Source organism: Aythya marila (assembly GCF_965140915.1).
Source record: "Aythya marila genome assembly, chromosome: 5".
NCBI classification, from domain to species: domain Eukaryota; kingdom Metazoa; phylum Chordata; class Aves; order Anseriformes; family Anatidae; genus Aythya; species Aythya marila.
Window position 1 is genome coordinate 36,219,258 of NC_139046.1, and position 20,589 is coordinate 36,239,846.

General features: G+C 49.3%; 1 protein-coding gene across 2 annotated transcripts in view; it reads left to right on the top strand.

The window, feature by feature from the left end:
- SLC8A3 (solute carrier family 8 member A3) overlaps window positions 1-20,589 on the top strand; it is a 96,347-nt gene that overhangs the window by 62,757 nt on the left and 13,001 nt on the right. Inside the window, exons 1-2 of one of the 2 annotated variants that reach the window (XM_082760423.1) lie at window positions 12,615-12,689; window positions 12,798-12,904. In XM_082760423.1, the coding sequence (XP_082616549.1) occupies window positions 12,868-12,904 (37 nt within the window). In that variant the 5' untranslated portion in view covers window positions 12,615-12,689; window positions 12,798-12,867. Of the gene's footprint in view, window positions 1-12,614; window positions 12,690-12,797; window positions 12,905-20,589 lie in introns of those variants that run through there. The other variant, XM_082760422.1, reaches the window with a different exon arrangement.

Consider the following 20,589-nt stretch of genomic DNA (forward strand, 5'->3'; position numbering starts at 1 on the left):
TGGAACCTGGAGGGGCAGGAAGGAACTCATCCGAGCTCGGCTGAAGAACAGCACGGCATTTCCAGATGTATTTTTTGGGGAAAAATGATGCACTAAAACAGAGGAAACAGCTATGTGGTGTCACAGATGCTCAGGTGAACCAAGTCTTGCCCAAATCTCTTTTGGAAGGGCTGAATTTGAGTTCCTACTTAGGGAACAAGACACTGAAACCTGCACTTACAGTAAAAAAAAAAAACTCCAGGTGTTCCCTCTCGGTCACTTCAAATCAGACTTGTTGGCACTGGAAGGAGGGGGGAAAAAAACAGGTTTTGGTGTCTGTCAGCACTATGAGGATTTCTTGGCTCAAAACACTTGCTAGGCTCTCCCACTCTCTCTCTCACCCTCTCAGAGCACTGAATCTCAGCAGTGCTAAATGCTCCATAAACCAGATTTTATCCTGAATTACACCTGGGCAATCTTTCAGTCTTCCATGGGTCTCACAGATGGCCAGGAGAGCCTTGTTTAGCCTGCAAAACTGTGATTTGTGCTGAGGCATGGGAAAGAAAGAGTCCAGCTTGCCTGTAAACCAATAACTCTTGTCTCTAATAAAAGCCATCTCTTTCTTCAGAAGCTGTGAAAATTTGATCTGGAGCAGTTGGGCTAAAATTAAAGCAGAGTCCGATGCTGCCATCCTGCACAGTCCCATGGACAGGCTGAGCTGTGTCTGAAGCTCCAAGGGCTATTGGGGACTTACTATCATTGCTTTTTAAAGAGATGGCAATACCATTAGTTGTTTGTTTTTTTCCCTTTTTTCACAGTTGCAGATTTCTAAATTTCTGTCTCCACAGGAGGTGCCAGCTGGTAAATAAACATATTTAAAAAAGGGAAAGAGATGGGGGGATTATTTCTAATTTGCTGAAAATGGGATGTGACCTGGTTCTCTGTAGGCCTGACAAAGCCAGCTTTTGCAGCTGCAGGCTATTTCTGCTGTAGAGACCATCTCTCAGCCCTCAATAGGGAGTTATTTTCAAGGCTGGCTCTGCAGACCCTTCTCACTATTAGGACCATGAAAAAGGCAGAGCCTGTGGCTGGCAGGGGCTCACAGGCTTTCCTCTACTCTTGCAGCGTCCACTGGAAGCACAACTTGCTGTTAGTCTCGATGTGAGTGTAGGGCAAGTGGTATTTTGCCCAGGCAGCCTTGTTTCTCCTAGTGCAGCATCATGATTTTGAGTCTTACACAGCTTGAGTAGAAAGAGAGTGGGCTGCATGGATTGCTTCAGGAAGCCCTACATGTCTTCCTCTGGCTCTTGCTCTGGTCACATCTCTGGGTTACAGCTACTGAGCCAGTGAGTGGGGCCCCACCAAGGTGGGTTAGGGACCTGGAGGGCTTACAGCACTTCTCATTGTGCTCTTGCAGCCTCTGAGCACTGGTGAGGCTGCTGCCAATGGATCAGAGGACAGAAATAGGCAGTGGCTGTAGGTGTCAGGGTGTTCCCCATGGGGGAGGCACAGCCAGCCCTGGGCATCGCTTGTGTGATGTCCTCGGCTGCTCCAGCTGCCTGCTGCATATGGAGCTGAGCATGTCTTTGATATCCTCTCTGCTTCAGTTCTGCTTCTGGAGAGCAGAGATAAATGTGGCTTACCCATGCACAGCACCAGGAGAGCCTCAGCCCAATGGGGCATGTGTTCAGGCCTGGTCTGTGGCTGATCAGAATCAGCTGTCGGGGGGCTTTTACCATTTACAACTCGTTTCTCAGAATACATTTTACTCCAGCACCTTTTGGGGGTGGCTGGGGAAGCAGGGAAGAAGGTTGGTGGCTGGGAGCTGGGGCAAGGAGAGTTTGAAAACTAGCGTGAGCTGCTGATAAACACAGACAGACACTTGGGTGAGCAGACAGAGCAGAAGGCTCCCGCTCCTGACAGCCTCCCCAGTGTACAGCAGCATCCTTGTATCAGCGCTGACACTGCAGGGCATGTGTGAACCAAGCTGGAAGAGAGCTGAGGCTGGGGCAGGGTGGGCATGAGGTGCAGGCACCCATGCACTGCTGCCCAGCAGTGTTCCAGCTGGGCAGAGGTCTGGCTGGTACCTCCTTTCAGGAGGGAATATCAAAATCAGCTCAGGAAAAAAAAAATAAAATCAAGTGTGCCTTTTTGATTCTCTTTGGAATCTCTTTATCTTGCTATTTCCAGTTCTTAAAAAAAAAAAAAAAAAAAAAAAAAAAGTCTTCTAGGTCCCACAATGGGAAAGACACTTCACAGAGTCGGGGAGTTATGTTTTTAAGATGAAAGAGCTTGGAAGGCAAAAGGGGAGCTAATTAGACAACGCAGAAAGCACACAGGATTCCTTGCAGAGGTCTGCTTGAGGTTTCAGCTTTCGGAGCTCCAGCTAAAGGCAGCTGTGCCATGTCAGTGAACCCCTGGAGGTATTTGCTGGAGTAGATGGTTCTGTGTGTGCCACCGATCTGGGCAAAAGACCAGAGCTGGGAGAACTGTTATTTTTTCATTTGATAATGGTTATGGTTCTAACCAGATGGTGAGGAGTGTGTGAGACCAGCCTTCAGCCCCCAAGTTCACTGGAAGTTTGATGGATGGACACCAAAGTGAATCAGGCTGGGCTTTGTCAGGGCAGAAGCTGGAGGTTGGTCAAGTCAAACAAGTGTTCAGTGGTGCCTCCAAAACTTGAAAGGGAGAAGACACAGCATCAAGGATTAAGGTCCAAAGGGCTGAGGGACTTGTAATAGGGGAACTCAGCAAGAAGGGGAATGAGAGTTGAGGAGCATCTCTGGATGAGGGTAGGGCATGCTCTTCTGAAGAGCAAAGGGCCTTGGTGCTAACTTTTGCCACGGGGCAGAAGGGGCAGGAGGAGACTCCTGCCTGTCAGCCAGGGACCCCAGGAGGAGTTTAGGCTGTCTCTGATGTGGATTGGTCAGAAGGGTTTGGCAAAAGCACTTTCCAAAAACAGGATCCACATGTGAAGGCTGAGAGGGGACTAAGTGCTATGGTGGTAATTATAGCAGTAAGATGATTGTGTTGATTAAAGGAGACCAGTTGGGTGGCTGAGGGCTGTGCAGGCTGCAGTCTGTTGGGTCTGTTTGATCTGGCTGTGCCAGCGTGCAGCACTGATTCCCATCCCTCAGGGAACCAGGCTGTCCTGCAGGAGGACTGCTTGTGGAGAGGCACCACAGTGTCTGGCATCACTGCCCTTTGGGAGTGGAAGCAGGGGCATCTGCAAAATGAGCCAAGGCTTGAAAGGTGTCCTGCTGCTAGATTTGGCCCTTCTGAAACACCCTTGTTCACTGCAAAGGTGACAGATGACATTTTTTGTTCAATTTATTAATAAGGAGTGGGATTTTTTTATGTTTAAAAGCTCTGGATGCTGGAGGCACAGGCCCATCACTCCAAGCCCAGCAGGGTTGGCCCCCTCCAGGGAACCTGTGTTTTAGCTCCTAGGAGCTAACAAGTGGCCCCCTTTTGTGTTTTCTGTGTGTTGTTATTAGGTAAGAAATAGAATGAAAACAGTCCCAAAGAGTGAAATGAAACGGTGTAGCTGGGTATCCTCTGCCCTGTTTTCATTGCCATAGAAGAGGAAAAAAAGGAAACCGTGAGCCTGGCCAAATGCACATTGCCTTGGATAAAGATGCAATATATTGGCTTTGGGTGATGGCTGGACGTGTAACTGTGATGTTGCTGTGGTAATTCAGCGTGATGTCCCTTATCTTGGTCACAAGGAGCCTGTGACCAGAGCCAAAGCACCCGGGATCCGGCTCCAGTTCCTTTTGTTCGAATATAATAATTCTATCTGCAGCATGCAGGGCAGGCTCATTGCAGGCTGGCAGCTGAACAGCGTTGTTTGCAGCTCATTAATTTCCTACAGATTGCTGCCTTGCTGCTCCGTTGAATGTAGAGCAACTCAAATGGCTGGGCTGAGCACTGCCCCGCTGGGCTGGAAGCACTGCGTGCGCTGTGTGGGGAGGGAGGGAGGGAAGGAAGGAGGCTGTTGTGTGAGGCTGTTGTCCAGAGGTTTCCCTGTGGCAGTAGCAGCTTGCGAGGGAAGGCTTTCTTTTCCCAAGTTTCTGAGCATGAAGGGCTTGTAGTTGTCCAATCTCTTCCCAGTCTGTGACCGCACACCTCTGTAACGCTTTCACCAGTCGTATCTGCACATGTGGCAGCTGGAGCCCGAGTACCCTGGCATCTCACCTGGGGCAGGGCAGGCTGGGGTTGACCCTCTCTGCTGGCAGCCCAGCCACCAGAAATAGCTGCTGTGGCATTTCCACAGCTCTCAGCTCTCTGTTCTTCAGTTACCAAGCCAGACTGGGACATGTTACATGATGTTGTCCCTTCATTGGAGCTTTATAAATCAATTTTCCTGTCTCTTTCCCACCTGAGCAGCTGGTGCAGGATCAATACAAGCTTGTAACGCAGCACAGCAGCCAGCAAGGCTCGAGTGGAGCTCACGGAGGGCTGGGTTTGGCCCTCAGGCAACAGTGGCTAGCGTGCCTCTGCTGGGGCGCCACGTGGCATTACAGGCCTGGTTCTGGCAACCCTACAGCCAAAGGTTTTTGCATATCTGGGAGTTCACAGAACTGAATGCTGAAGAGAGATCAAAGAAGTTGCGTAGAGCTCAACTGGGCTGCAGCCAGCAGTGGGTGTCCTGCAGCCCTCAGAGCTGTGCCCAGGGAGGAGAACACGGCTGGCTCTCCTGAGCGTGTCCAGGGTGGATGTCCTGGGTGTGCAGGTGGCTATCAGTGCCCACAGGGCACACTTAAACCTGCCACATCAGCACCGAGTGATGCAGGGCAGGCCCATGCCATTGGCAGTGCTGGGGGGACCATTTCAGCTAGCAGGTTTTGGCAATTTCTGCCCTACAAGGCATGTAAAGCCTCCCTGTGCCCACGAGTGATGTTCTCAATCTGGCACTTCTCATTCCCCAACTTCCTCTCCCCCTTCATCCCCACCTTCTCGTCCTTGCCAGCATCTCCATGGCAACCCTGTTGCTGAAGAATAGAGAAGACATCTAAATATAGCTTCCAAATCTCCATGCCTTTAGCTAAAAGCCTAAAACCAAGGGCGACGGCTGGAAGCGCCGGGCTGCTAACACCAGCCAGTAGGGAGGTGGGACTCAGGAGCACCTTGGTGGGCCGGGGTCACTGCCAGCTGAATTTGGGATCCAGTTTGGCTCATGACCAGCCCAAGGCCCTCTGAGATGGCCAGCCTGCCTTCAAAGGCCTTTAATAAATAATATGTTGTCTCCCTTCTTTCTCTACCCTCTAATTTTTCTAATTTTTTTTTTTACTGTGTGACCAGAGTGGGATTGTGGCTGGGGTTTTTGCTCCTCTCAAAAATCCCTTCCTAAGAGGAAAAAGGGCACATCATCTTCTCAGAAAAGCTGTTCCCCTGGGAAGCAGCCCAAGTTAGGGAGGAGAGAAATGCTTCTGCCCAGGGCCCTGGCACTGCTTTGCACCTACACCAGGCTGATACCCACCAGAAGTGGCTGGCTTCATGGACTGCCAAGTCGAATTATTACTTGTACAAGACAAGAGCTTATTGTACAGACCTCAACAAATAAGCTCCACAGGCTGCCGAGACTGTCTGCTCTCTCCTGGCCCTGAAGCACCAAGTCTTGTAGGGTCAGCACGAAGAAGCTGACCTACAGCAGGCCGGGCAAGAGCTTGCTCGTGTCTGGGCACAGACACTGCAGTGGTCAGAGCCAGCAGTCTGGAAGGTGAGGAACAGATCAGCCCAGTGGTTTTCGTTGTTTGTTTTCCAGGGGATCTTAAAGATTACAGCTGAGCCTTCAAAAGGTTTAATATAGAAATAGTTTTATTAAAGCAAATAAAGAAAAACACCTGTGGAGCTGGGCTGTTATGTTTGTATAACCAAACAAATAACTCGGCTGATCAGCAGCTGGTAGGGGAGTCCAACAAACCACGATACCCTGTTCTTCGCTTCTTTGCAGTAATTCTTAAAAGCGAATAGTGGCATCTTTCTGTGAGGAACCCTCCATACTAGAGAACTTTATCATGCTTAAAGTGAAATAAAGAGTGCTTTGGAAATGTGCTCACCTGACAGGGCTGGCTATGCTAAGAGGACCCAGAGCATTTTGTCATACCTGCCCTGTATGCATTTTCCAGCTCTTCCAGGGCTTCAGAGTTGAGTGTGAGATGCTCACCATTTAACATCTCCAGTGCTGATCCTGTGGCTGAGTTCTTCACTATTTGTTTGCAGGAGATGACCGTGCTTAATGGGCTCACCTGCCTCTAACTTAGCAGCTCTGATTTCTTATTGCCTGTACAGTCGTTTGCACTGGTACAAAGTAGGTGTGAAGCAGTCATGTGAATTTGGCAGCAGTTTATATCCCGTCACATGGCAGTGGGAAGTGAGGACTGTGCTGCTGTGGCAGGAAAAAACCACAGACTGGAAGGTGAAGTTGGGCACAGCCAAAAAGTACTTACCAGTTTATCTATTCAGGATGCAGGAAGGACAATGGGCATCTTATATTTTATTTTAGCTTTTTTTTTTTTTTTTTTTCATCAGCTATCGCTGTAAGCCTTTTACTGGTAGCACTTCAAAGTTTTTCTAATACAAATAAAGACTTTTAAAAAGTGAATGTAGTCTTGACTATGTCCCTTTAATTATCATGTGTCAGCTATACTGAAGCGTTTTCAATAGTCCTAATTGAAACATGAGCCAATTCACTAATTAGCCAAGATTACACAGGGAATACACAAAGGGAAATCACTTTTGTGTCAATATTTCCTCCTTTATCCCTCACCAAGATTTTTCAGCCCCACTGCCTCTATTCTGTTGCCTCCTTCCATCCTTGCGTAAGGAGGGACAGCTGGGGCATAGGGATTCCTCCTTGATGCAGTGCCAAAGGTCTGCTTCCCCTCCCAAGTGAAGTTATTCCCTCTGAGTTGCTGTAACGTCTTCCAAACGAGGAGCTCAAATGCTTTGCAAATTGTGACTGTCCCCTATCAAATCCCTGTGAGAAATTAGGATCACAGCCACCGCGTGGATATAGAAACTGAAACACAGGGTATCGAGTAACTTGGATGGCCTCAGCATTGCCTGGAGAAATGCACAGGTCACGTAATGATTAGCGCTGCAGAGAACTCTATTGTAATAATAAGATTATAACTGGTTACCATCTGGTCACCCAAGACCAACTTGGAGACAAAGAGACAAAATTCCTTTTTTAGGGGCCTTCTGTGACCCTTTACAGCAGACTGGTCTGGTAGTGCAACTGCCCAGGCTGTTCCTCGTGTGCTTACTGCACAGAGTGGGGCTCTTGCACAGCTGCTCCTCCAAGGTCCTCATGAATGACACAGCCAGTTCCTGGAAGTTGGCCCGCAGTGGCTCGTCTCCAACTTCTGCACTAGCACCGGTTCTTCTGTAACTCATACATCAGCAACTTGTACATCAGTGATCTGCCTGAAACTCTATCCTGACGCTGTCTGTCCTGTGGCTATCTGCTTAGGTAATTGGTACCGAGGTCTGCTCTGACCTTAGAGGCACCTTCAGTTCTGACCTGGCTGCTAAAGCAAACTGTGACCACCCCTGGTGGCAGCAGCTGCGTCTTTCAAAACCTGTCCCCTCTTAGTAATTGCCATGGAAGCCAAAAATCTCCTTTTGTGGGCATAGAGTGAAGCCCAGTGTGCTCCCTGTCTATCTTGATCTTGGTCTGGATAGATTCCTAAATTACCTTGATTTCCTGTTGACAGTGTGATCACTCATCATTTCCTTGGTGACCTTGAATTCAATCTGCTCTGGGATCTAATGCTTTTCCCGCTCAAACACCTCCTGTCTTTATCTGTTGCTATGTGACAGCATAATCCTTTGCTTCGAAATGGCTCAGCTTGTCCCAGCCTGGGTTACTTGATGTGCAGCTCTCTGTGACCATGTGCATCATATTAGGGCTCCTCTTGCTGTCTTCTTCACCTTGCCTGCCAGCACTGTCATGTTGTTCTGTTAAATATCCGCCTCCTAATGAGCTGGGCGAAGACAGCTCCCCACTATACATAACCTTATTTAATCCCCTCTGGTTTGCCTCATGTTCTGACATCTTACTTAGTCAGCATTTCTGCTGCAGGACTGCTCAATGAGATCTTCTGGCAGGGAGAATGGGTCCTATCCGTAGTTTCATGTTGAAAACCCATCCTGGTGCCAGCAGTTGTGTGCTGAGCTCTGGGGAAGGGTCAGACTGGCACCGCATTATTTGAAATTCATGGTGCAGGGACCTGTACCTACAGCACGTCAGGTGAGGATTTGGGTACACTGAGGTGCAGCAAGAACACCATGGCTTGATCCAAGGTGTGTGCTCTAATGATTTGCATTAATGAGCTACTAAAGATCTCCCAGGACTTTTCGCTGTCCTAGGGATGTTTACCTGGCTGTCCTAGCTGCTTTCCATCCTGGCTAACAGCATCCCACCGGGGACTGTAAATCCTGCCCTTGTGCAACCCTGCCTGTTTTAATGGTATACTCTATGTGACACTTCCTCACTTATGCTGTTTTCAGAGCTGAGCCTTATTTCACATTCCAAAGTCATGCAGACACATCCTCTTAACCTCCTCTGCAATAATTTCTGCAAATGAGAGTCTCCACACAGAGAGATACTCAATATTTTCTAGCACATTAATCAAATAACCATCCAGTTGTTGCCTTATGTGTTGGAAGCGGACGTGTTGTCAAATAAAATGATTTTGTAGATTATCTTCTGTACTTCCCGGATAGGGAATTTAGCAACATCGTGTGTGCAAAGTCCTTTAGGAGAAGATGGATGTCTATCCATTTCATCTTCTGTTGCTTACTCAGGGAAATCTTGTTCTTAATGTTGCTCCCCAGGGGAGCTTTTCCCATCCCTAACTTTTAAAAACAGTGATTATTTTTCAGTGTGTGTTTAAAGGAGAGCCCAGACTGGCACTATCTGAGGGCTCTTGGTGTCAGGAAAGCATGGTTCGGTGCTGCTGGAGATGGTCCCTGCCAGGCCCTGTCTGACCTGCAGGCACACAGGGAGAAGGATGTTACCCATGCCATTACAAACTGAAAGCATCGCTTGGTCCGCTGAAAGCACCACTGAGGTCTAAATTAAAGAGCTCTTTCCACAGATTTATCTAATGCGGGGGCTGAGGTTGAACTGTGCTGTGGCTTGGTACCGGTCCTGAAGCTTTGGGGTTTGCAGAGTGGCTTCTTGCTGCCAGCTCCAGGAGGCATTTAATGAAGGCAGTTGATTTCTACGACAGGCTTTTGGATGGTTTTTGTTGTTATCTGCTTCTGAGCTGTCTGAGGTACGTCAGGGCTGCGATGGAGCTGTCAGAGAGGAAGGGGAAGGATGGCAAGTGTCCTTTCCCACTGCAGGGCCGTCAGACCGGGGAGCGAAAGCTGCTCGGCTGAGCAAGGCGCACTGCAGATCCCGTCAGGGAGGGGAGAGGAACACTCTTGGTGGCTGGAGGAGCTGCAGAGCCTGGGACACCACAACCACCCTCCGTTAGTGGTGACCTTTCTGTGGTGACAGTCACAGGCACATGAGCCAGCTGAGAGAAGGGCACTTCCCCGTGAGGAAGCGAGCGCAGCCCCACTCCTTGCAGGCCTTGCAGCGGCCCCGCGAGCTGCTCTTCCCTCTGCTGCAAAGCCCCAGTGAAAGGCCAGATATTCCCCATTGGTGGCATGCTGGGCACCTTCAGCTCTGGTCTAGGGCAGCGACTGGGACAAAGCTGATGGAAGTGACCCTGGCCTGATCCACATGTAGGTGGATGGAGCCCGTGGGCAGGGGGCACACCAATGCCCTGCCACCAGGCTCAGGGACACAGCCTGTGTCCCCAGCTCTTTTGGGAATGAGCCAGGTAAAAGCTCCTTTTCTCCCTACTGCTTGTAGCAGAGGCTTAAACATCAGTTTACTGGGTTTGGTCACCAAATTCAGATACCCTTTTTCCAAAAGCCATGTAAGGCCTGAGGGTGCGGAGATGATCCAGTTTGCAGCTGAGCTGGTCTAGGAGTTTAGGGGATTGGTTATGCTCATACAGAGATTTTACCAGCTATCCTGAGGTGTTCCTGCCTTCAACTTGGCCTTTTATATCAGGGTGAAACTTGAACATCTGCTTCTCTGTACAGAGAAGAGAAAATCCGAATGCTTATCTTGTTTCCATAGAACAGCTAAAGTTTACTTCTTTTTCCAGCAAAGGTATTGTTAGTTGGTTGTTTTTCTCCCTTCTCCCTCGTGGCAGGCTCAATCCCAACCAAGCCCAAATGATGGCAACATCACTCATATCTCAGTCATATCCGCAAGAACTAACCATCACGAGGCAGGGTGTACCTGTGTAAATGAGATTTTCTCTTCTGAGCATCCCTCACCTTTGGATCACTGTTGAACCTCACTGCTTTGCCAGTGGAAAAAGAGGGATCAGGAGAGAGCTGGGCTTTGAGTTTTGCTTAAAGGATACAGTGCTCCTGTCCTGGGCTAATTGTGTCCATGGCATGCATGGGAGGTAAAGCTGTTTGTGCAGCCAGACTGAACCTTGAGGTATTGTCCTATTGCTCCTGTGGGATGGCGGGCTTGGGCAGGGCGGGACTACTTAGCGTGCCATGTAGAGCTCTCTGTAGTTAACAAAATGGGCACGCAGTGAGTTGTTATTTCTTTAGTCCATAGTTTTGCGTGTGTATTGTGCAGACAAGTGGATTGTGTGAAATCAGGCTTTCCATGCACAGAGCACAGTCGTAGAGATCATCTGCCATGCAGACTTTCTCATCAAATGAGCATTTCTCCCCTGCTTTGGTGTGTGCACACACTACTGATGGGAATGGGAGAGCCACCTCATAAAAAGAATAAAAGAAAGTTGCTGTATGAAACAGAACTCAAATAGTGTGCATGCTCAACATGCATTGCATAAATCTTTGGAATGGCTTAGTTTCAGGTGACAAGTTTTGTTGCAGGTACCGAGTAATATGGGGCTCCTGGGGTGGAAAGCTGTAAGCAATAGTAATTATGAATGGGATTTTTAAAAACAACCCACGTTCAGGAAGGACTGGCTGCTTTTGAAAATCCCACCTTCTTTTTTGTAGTAGGAGAGCAAGGAAGAGATCAGAGCTATGAATCAGATGTAGATTTAATTCAGCAAATTGAAAAAGCTTTGCAAAGTACCAGGGGCCCAGACAACATCTGGTTCAAAAGCAAAATTCAGTCAAACTCTCCAAAGGAAATGCAATGAAATCATTGTGATGAAGTCTTAGCAGAACACCAACATTTACACCAGAGACCTATCATTTAAAATCCTACATCCTTCAGGCTGGATTAAAGAAGATTGAAAGGGTCTAGAGAAGGGAAAGGAGGCTTGCTGGCATTACTGCAGGATATTGTTAGAGCAAGCACCGGCAAAAATAAAGCTGATTTAGCTTAAAGAATCAGAGGTGATTTTTCTTGCATATTCATACACTGATGGATAAAGCAGGGGGTGTGCAAACTTTTCTCCCTGTCCTGTATGCCATCATTTGAAAGATGGCTCAAAACAAGAGCCAGTGCAGGGAACTGGATTTCCCCTGTCAGAGCATAGAACAAATTACGATTTATGACAAGTCAAATTGCAGGGGAACTGGATAATTTTGGGGTCAGTAATGATATCAGTAGGAATACAAGCTGCAGCAAGGAAAGTCAGCCAATCCTCCCATTTCGCACTATGAACTGGTGATTTTCAGGGGGCTGCTGGCAGTAGTGTAGGTCCCCAGGATTCAGGGCTGGGCTGCTTAGTCCCTGAAGCGCTATGGGGCCAAAGACACTATGTGTGTTTAATGTCTGTCTTTAAGATAGAAAGGCCTGTGGTGTATCAGGCCTTTCCCCAGTCAGGCACAGGGAAAAGTACTTTCTGCCTTCCCTGTGAGCACACGAGCAGCAGCAGCTGAGCTTAGGGAAACAGAGGCACGCCATCATTTGAAGCCTAGAGCTATTTCTCCAAGATCCACGATTGCCAGTCCTGCTTTCTTTCATCCTTGCCATCCACAGCTGAGACTGGTTATGGGCAAAATGCACCAGGGGCTGATCCGAGCATTGGGGCTGGGCAGAGAGAGAGGAGATGGAGGTGCAGTGGTGGTGCTGTGTCTCTGCCAGAGGAACAACTGTGTTGGGGTGAGAGAAGGGCACTGTGGGCAGAGCTGGCTTTTCATTCAAAAAATGTGGTTCCAGCCTGGGGCCGGGGCTGACTGGAAGCCTGGGAGCACCGAGATGGCAAGTTCATGCCCGTTTAGAGCATATGCACTGATACGAGCATGTAATTATATGTGATCATCAGTGCATATGCAGGCAGCGCTCCATTTAAGAGGGTGTAGGATCACCCTGGAATAAAAGCACTAATCCCTTCTGTCGTGAGCGAGGGATGTGATTTCAAGAAGACTTTCACCTGAGAGGAAGGCCAGCAAAGTGCAGGTATAATTTGCAGCCCTGGCTGGAAGGGGACTGGTTAGTGGTGTGTGTGTGTGTGTGTGTGCGCTTCTGCGTGTGTGTGGACGTGGAGAGCAGTGGGGGCAAAGCGTGCCCCTCTCCTGCATGGCACAGTCCTGGTTCCTGAGCCCCTTGCCAGTTTTCCAGGGGCTCAGAGCCATCCGTGTCTCACTTCATTTAGGCCCTGCCTTCGGACCTGCTGGTTAAACAGAAATCGGCCGGCGTTGCTGGCAGCAGCGGGGCTTTAGCCTCTTTTCAGGGCCAGATTGAGCTCGTTCAGTGGGTGAGAAAACTTTGACTTTAATGTTCCGATTCACCTCCCAACCTTCCTCCACTTTGCTTCTCTGTTCTCTTCTCCCCTTTATGACGCTTATTATTTTTCCGTCCACAGCAAAACAGTTCACATCAAGGTAATTGATGATGAGGAGTATGAGAAAAACAAGAATTTCTTCATTGAGCTGATGAGCCCCCGCATGGTGGATATGAGTTTACAGAAAGGTGTAGTACTGGCCCTCCAGACTAACGTTAACATTCTTCTTTCCTCTTCTCTCTTCTCCTTCCTCCTTTTCTCCTCCTCTTCCTCTGATTTCTCTTCGTTTCCAACTGCTCTGTCCTAAACGCTGCTGTGCGCACGCACCGTGTCACATGGTACCCATGGAGCAGGGGGACAGGGGCGGTGGGGGGCCTGGGGCAGGTAGCGAGGGATGGAGAGAGAGAAGGATGGCCGTCAGTCCTCGGTGGGAATATTCTTCCATGGGTATTCCTGCTGAAGGGAAGGACTGAGGCATGTTTTGCAGTGTTGGTGGGAAGATGCTGGCCAGAAACACCCAGCATCTCCAGAGCTCATCACCTGGCCCTCATCCAAGGTGAGAGAGCAGGTGGAGAGGAGAGGCAGGCAGTGTCAGGGAGGAGAAGCAATAAGATGTGCCGCTTTAAAACTGGAAATCAGAAATACCAGCTAGCAGAGCTACCTGGCAGCAGAGACCCGCCTCACCCCACTGGGGAGCGTGGCTGTGAGTACGCATCTCTCTCTCTTCTTCTCAGGCTACGAGCCCAGAGTCCCTCCAGATTTATTATTAATTGTGAGGGTAGCACAAGCAATCAATCTTCCAGCTAAGACACAGTTGGTACCCCGGCGTGGCCCCCGGTGATTTCTGGGCAGCCGATACCCTTTCCATCACCATGTGACACCGAAAAACTGCGCTGCAGACGTCGCCTCCCACTAACCATCAGCAAGGTCCGACTCCCCCTCTTCCCTCCCTCCTCACCCCCTCGCCAGCCCTGTCTCCCCCCTAATGCCCTCCCGCTCCCCGAGGAGCAGCTGCGACCGATGTGCCATGTCCACGAGGCCGGCCGAGGCACGCCGCCCCGCCGCGAAGGGGCTGCATGCGAGGAGCCTGCGCTGCTGCCGCCGCTGCTGCTGCTGCGTCGCCTCCGGCCGGCCGACCCGCTGTACACGGTTGTCTCTCTTGTTGTCCCTACAGGAAGACCGTAAGGGTTAAGATAGTAGATGAGGAGGAATACGAAAGGCAGGAGAATTTCTTCATTGCCCTTGGTGAACCGAAATGGATGGAACGAGGAATATCAGGTGTGAGATCCCTTATGAAAAAAAAAATAATGATTGAAAACAAGCAAACAGAATCAAGTCTGCAAACCCCAAATCCAGAAAATATAACCCTCTTTCTCCTCCTTCCCCTCCCTCCTTTTCTCCTCCTCCTGTGGATGGATGGACTTCTGCTCTCTGCCCTTCTGTATTCTCACTCTCACCCTGTTTTGGTGTCATCTCTGCCTTTTAGAGCCCAGCTTACTTCTGATCCTCCTTTCGTGCGATGCTTGGGCCTCAGAGGCTGTATTATTGTGACTGGGTTTCTTTGTCTTGGTCTGTTTTTGTTCTGAGCACACCTCTGCTGTTCTCCCCTCTCCTGCTCCTTTGCCAGGACCTTGGGGAATGTGAAAGACAAGAGAAAGGCATAATGCATGGCTGCCTCTTCGGCTCGTCCCATACACCCCCCTGCCCTTCCCTCTGTTGTTGCCTGCCAGTGGCTTTGCCTTGGTGCTCTTGGGTCCCTGTGAGGCGTGGTGAAAAGCCCCCAGGAGAAGAGGGAAGGTGTGAGGTATCTCATTTTGCTTTTATTTTGAAAAACGGTTCTCCATGTCTTTCATCCGAAAAGCACCTTAATGTGTCTCAGACAACCTCAGCCTGTTGGGCAGAGGGTGTGGAGCTCTGTTAATGTTCTACTTCAGCATTGGTGCACTGAGACCCAGGATCCCCCTGCGGATCAGGATCATAGTGGGACTGAACCCTGACTTTGTCATGCCTTTCCTACGTGTATCTTTGTCCTCCTATACGTGTTTGACCTCTTTCTCATTGAACAAGTCTTGCCATGGGCTTCACCAGCTTTGGGGTGGCCAGGGAGGGCTGATCTCTAAACAGAATCACTTTACAAAAAGGACTTGAAATCTACCTTCTGGGCACCTGATACAGAGTAAAGACAGCTGTGTGTGCCCACAGGCTTATTTTTACTCCCATGTACTGCTGCTGGTGATGGAAACATCTGGCAATTGCCTGTGCCTCACACAGCTTCCCCTTGCAGAAACATCTCCTGTCCCTTATTTCATAAACACAGCAACTACCCTCCAGCCAGTCCGAGCTCCCATGCACAGCTCTCCAGGACATTCAGGATAGACACAGCTTGCATTAGCATGACAATGTCATATAGCATCTGTGGATTTGTGAAATGTAAACCTCAAAAGCGTTCACAGTTTAATGCCGTTAGACCATCTCCTGCAGCCCCTAGGCAGTGAGGGACATGAGGTTTTGCTGCGTGTTGAGCTCAGGCCCTCGGGTTTCACCAAAGTCCAACTTCAATGAGCATTCGTTCTTGATCAGCAGCAGTGACCAGGCTGCCTTGTCCCATGAGGTTATGTTCTAGCAGTTACCTGCCCTCCGGCCTAAAGATGTGGGTGGGCATACCTAGAAGTTGCCTGGCCTCAGCTTGTAGCCGCTAGTTATTTTCCTGCTTTTCTCCATTGGATTAAATAACCGTGTAGCATGCTGCACCTTCTGTGTAGGTACCTGCTCACTATCTGTATTACACTTAAATTGCTTCTTGGGAGGTTAAGGAGATTAAACCTTTGAACATGGGACTGCAAAATGTTTTCTTCAGCCCTAGAAGCACCCCAGGGTCTCCTCTCTACACATGTCCCTTCACATCTGTAGGGTTCACACCTCCATCTCAGTGGGTACAGAAGGGAAATCACCTGCTTCTTGCTCTCTCCTGTCTGGGCACTTGGCAGCCTGCAGCATCTCACTGAAGTTGCTGCTCAGTTGTCTGCTGTCTATGAGCCCTGAATCCCTCTCTAAATCAGTGAGCTTCAGGATATAGTCAGGATTGGGCTGGTTTCTGTGAAATCCTGAGTTTCTTTTTCGTTTCTAGGCAATGTCGCATGTGGCTGAACAAAATCACTTACCTGAAAAAAATCCAGCCTTTAAAGTGGTTCAGTCTGTACAACATCCTGTCCTCGTTTTGTGTAGGACTGTGGTGCCAGTTTGTTGCTTTGTGCACATCTCATTTACACCAGCATCGACTGGAGTCAGTGGGATAGTCTGGTACATAACCAGCAGAGAGGAGGTCTGATGGAGTGCTTGTTCTCCATCACAGAGCCTGCAGGCCAGCTGCTTCTCCCCTAGGTAAGGGCACAGCCTTGGCTGTGTTCTGCTTACCAGCAGGAAGCGCAGGACCACGAAGAGGAGGAGATGCAGAGCCCTGGTTGGCCTCATTAGAGAAAAGTCAGAGCAGGAGCACTGTTCTTAGAATATAAGAGCAAGATTAAAATGCATCTGTAAGTATTCCTGGCACAAGGTGGCACAGTCGCTACACCGATTCCAGGGCATCTGGAAGGATCCCGAGCTCTGCAGTGCTGCACCCCGCAGAGTCTCCGACGTGCTTGCCCGGTGCCTGGGGTGAAGAATGAGGAGCTACGGGAGGCTTCCAGGTAGGGAGCATCTGGAGGGACAGACAAACGCTGCCTCGCAGGCAGCTCCCAGCAGAGAGGGGCAGCCCAGGAGGTGTATGGGCTCTCAGTGTTCACAGAGACACGCTCCGGTTCCGCTGTGCAGCCTCATGCATGCTGGTGTGCAGGGAAGCTCAGCCTGACTCTAAGCCACCTGCTCAGACACGTGCTCCTGCCTTGCAGGGTGCCTGAAGCACTCCTGTGGGCGGTGTGGCCACACTGTCTGCAAGGCTGGAGCAGCCCCCTCTGTGCAAACAGAGGCTGCAGGGATTCAGCCACAGACTGGGGAAGAAAGTCCCAAACCACCAGCACGTAGCTGGGAATTCGCTTGTTTTCATTGCGGTGACGAATGGGCCCCCACACGACTCGCAAGGCGAGGGCAAAGCACGGCTCCCGGCCCTCCTGGGAGGTTCAGGCTGGGTTGCTTTCGCTGAATTGTCTCTCTGGGTTTCGGCTACCCACGCATTTCTTTCTAGCACCACAAAAGATGTGGTTTTCTTGACGGCCTGCCCTCATTTTTTTGTTACTCCCCGCTTAGCTCTGTCATGCTGAGCCTGTGCCTAGGGTGCCGTAGGAGCATTTGATGTTTTCAGACCGTTTTCAGACTGCTTTGTGGTGTCCTCAAAACACTTCTTCCGGCCCCCTTTGGAGCTGGATTGTGCCGCATACCCTGGCTGACTGTGTGGCACCGGGGGGCAGCCCACTGCCCGGGCCCTACAGGGCAGCCCCTCCATCCCCATGGGGATTGTGCTGTGGTGGCTTTGTCACGAGGCCTGCAGCTGCCCCAGGACCTCACTGAGGTGCTGCTGGCCTGAAGGACAGGGGAGGTCTGGGGTGAAATGAGTGAGAAGATGTGGTGCCTGCTCTTCCTCAGGGGAAGGCAGAGCTGGGTGAGCCAGTGACCAGGGGATTATATGTGTGCTCTTCAAACCAGCCTGGGGCAGAGTTTGGAGAGCTTATTTTGGATGTAGAATGGCTATGCCCTTTGGGCAAGGCATGCCTGGGACTATGTGGCTGCAGGAGGTTTCTGTAAGGGAATTCATCCTATAGCTCTGGCTCTTCAGCATCTGCTAGCTCCTTTCCAGGGGAGCAACATCTCTGAGGCCCAGGAAGGTGCCTGTGGTGATCCAGACATGAGTCTTCAGGTTGCTCAGGGCCCTCACGACATTTGACAGCCACTTCAGGGTAAATGCAGGCGCTCCTCCTGTCTGTATAACGAACTGATAGAGCCTCATGACTGAAATATTGTGCACTGTGCACTGTCTGCATAGGCTGCTCCTCACTGATCACCCCCATTTGTATCAGTCCCTGCTCTGAGTCCAGGGGCATGCTGTTGTTAACCTTTGCTGCAAGGGGAGCTGACCATTAATTCCTATTCTTTGCTCCTCTCCTGTATATAAATATAATATCTGCAGCACCAAGCCCTGTCTGGCAGCCCATGTATTCTTTTTCACCAGTTGCTTTCTTCAGCTGGAGTTTCTCAAAGACTTTCTGGTCATCCAAATAAATCACATGGAGCAGTTTGACTTTAGCAGCTCGTTCTGTTGATGTGCTCAAATAATTCAGAGGTTAGAATAGCTCTGGGATGGATATCTTGCCAGCCCATTCCATGAGGAAGACTGATACTAGTTCTGTGGTGGCACATCAGGTGCAAGGAGCACTGGCAAAGATGGCACTTGGTGCAAGCTAGTTATATTGAAGTGAATAAATACAAAGAAATCAGAGAGAATCATGTTCTTTGCTTGGCAAGGAGGGTAAGAGTGAGTGTAGCTTTTTTCTATCCTCCTGGCCATCTCCCAGGTTTCCCGATTTTTATTTTTGTCATCTTTGTTTCTAAGAAATTAATCTCTGGATCCTTCTTGTGTCACCTTTCCCCTGCATGTGCAGTTCTAAACTGAATCACTGCCTGCTGAGCACTGCAGGACTTTGAAACCTCCCCACACCCTCAGCTGCTTTTCTGGCCAACCTTTTTCCAACACCTTTTAAAAGTGTTTCTGCTGTGAAACGAGTCATTCCCTTTAGGTCAAGATGCAATCTTTCAGTTTCACCATTACTCCCATGGCAGCTCTGGTATCATTTCACATTACCCTCAGCTCAGACCTAGGTTTTTGCTGCTGTCAGCCCTGCAGGATTTCAGAGAAATCCAGCTTGTTTTTACTTTCTTCACACATTAGCTTTCACACTTTGTCCACAGCCCTGGATTACAGGAGCTAAACTGACTTTGCTTTCCCTAGAAAAAGCCAGCCTTCTGCTTATATTGTGGTTAACCTTAGGGTTGATAAAGCCCCAGTGGCAAGTGAGGCTACATTGGAAGATTTCACTCAATAGCAGATAATGGTGAAAATAGAATCTGGAAAATTACGTTTCATGAGGGTAATTGGGAATCTGCTCATGAGAATCCAGCTACTGGCACAACGATAGAAGATTCAGCCCCAGGGATGGTGCCTGAACACTGACTGTAGAGCATTGCACTCTGTAAAAGGGACAGACATCCTTCATGCAAAATTTTGCTTCCGAAACCATGATATGACTACAAGATATGACTTCGCTGGAAGTGGGAGCACAGGTGGCTGGTGAGCACTATTAAACAGATGGCTGGCATGACCTGGCTTGGGAAGATTTTGTCTGAAATCCCCTCAAGCCTCGCAGCACTGAGTGAAGTGGTGTGGACGAATCTCCTGACGCATCTCCATTTAATTGAGTGTCAACACGCCATAGAGGAAAGCTTCATGGCTCAGAGGATGGATGTGGCTGGAAGTCAGAGTTAAGGATTAAACTGCAAAGAAAGATGGGCTCCTAGTTTGCATTGATCCAATTGAGTTATCTGTTTCAAAATATTGGTGATGATGTAACTGGGTACAAAGGTCCATGCCTGGATAAGATAAGCCACATTGACGTGTGAGAACGTGCACTGCAGTTTGCTGAGGTGTAGGCAGAGTCTGGGAAATTCCTTCTTCCATCAGCTGCTATGGGAATAGCAGAAAAATGCTAGATTTCTGCTGCCTTTTTCTCTGAGGGTTTAATATTTTGCTTGCAGCTCTGTGATTAAGCTGAATGCTGCTAATTCTCCTAATGGACAGAAAGGATCAGGGTCTGTTTCTTGGAGTCTTTGCCATTGACTTCAATAATAACAGGATTCAGGCTAAAGCTGGAAAAGCTCCACCTTGCTTATCTTATGAAAAATACATGTTCGTAGCTCTTCACAGTCCTTTAGGGAAACAGTTTGCTCACCTCAGTGCTATCTGGAGCCAGAGCAATGCTCTCACCTTTCCTCTTGCTGCCTTGTGCCTGTGCTGTGTGTAACGGGGGCGCCCCTCAAAATCCACAGCCACCCTCATGTCTGTTCACTCTGTAAGTAGCGGGTGTTTAACCACCTGTGAGGATCCTTTCATCCACACAGTGTCTTCCTGTCTTAGGTACATTGATTAGAGAAGATTCATGTTAATCAAGAACGAGGCTAGAATAAATCATGCAATGTGGTCAAACCTCTCTGTGAGGTACAAACAGCAGAAAAAAGGTATTGATTGTTTAGAAAACATCTGTGGCAGACATCTAGCACACCCAGTAGCTGTAGATTACAGGATTGTCCTGTTTCTGGTCTGCTCCCAGCCCAAGCTCGTTCCTCTTGTTTTTAGTCCTTCTTGTTCTTTGTGCTTAGTGGAATTGAGGCGGGAGAGAATGCAGTCCCTGATCTGTGAACCACACCAATATGCCTGTCACAGCAGAATTTGACCCCAAAGTACATTGGCTTATTAGCAGCTAAGTTCAGGTCTAAATTCTTTGGCCCCAGCCCACTTGCTTCTGGTACAAGCAATGTCAGCTCATTCAGGGGTTCACACCAGTAGACGGGTTCCTGCAGAGCAGCAACTACAGAGGCTGAGCTCAAAGAGGAAACGTGAAGCATTGCATCCATCGGCACTACGAGCTTGAGTGGTTTTATCCATGTATCACTCCTCCATGCCTGCTCACTTCAGCATATGCCTGCCGTCCTCTTTCTGTATTGAAGGCAAGGCTTTGAGTCTCCCGAGAATCCAGGGAAAAGCATGGTTAGAGCCTGCCAGGCACAGGTATTTGTCTGTGCTCCTGCTGTGCAAGGTTTGGGTGCGGGGTACTTGGCACTGCGAATTTGAATTTGGCTACTGAACTGATTTTAGCAGCTGCCTATAAGA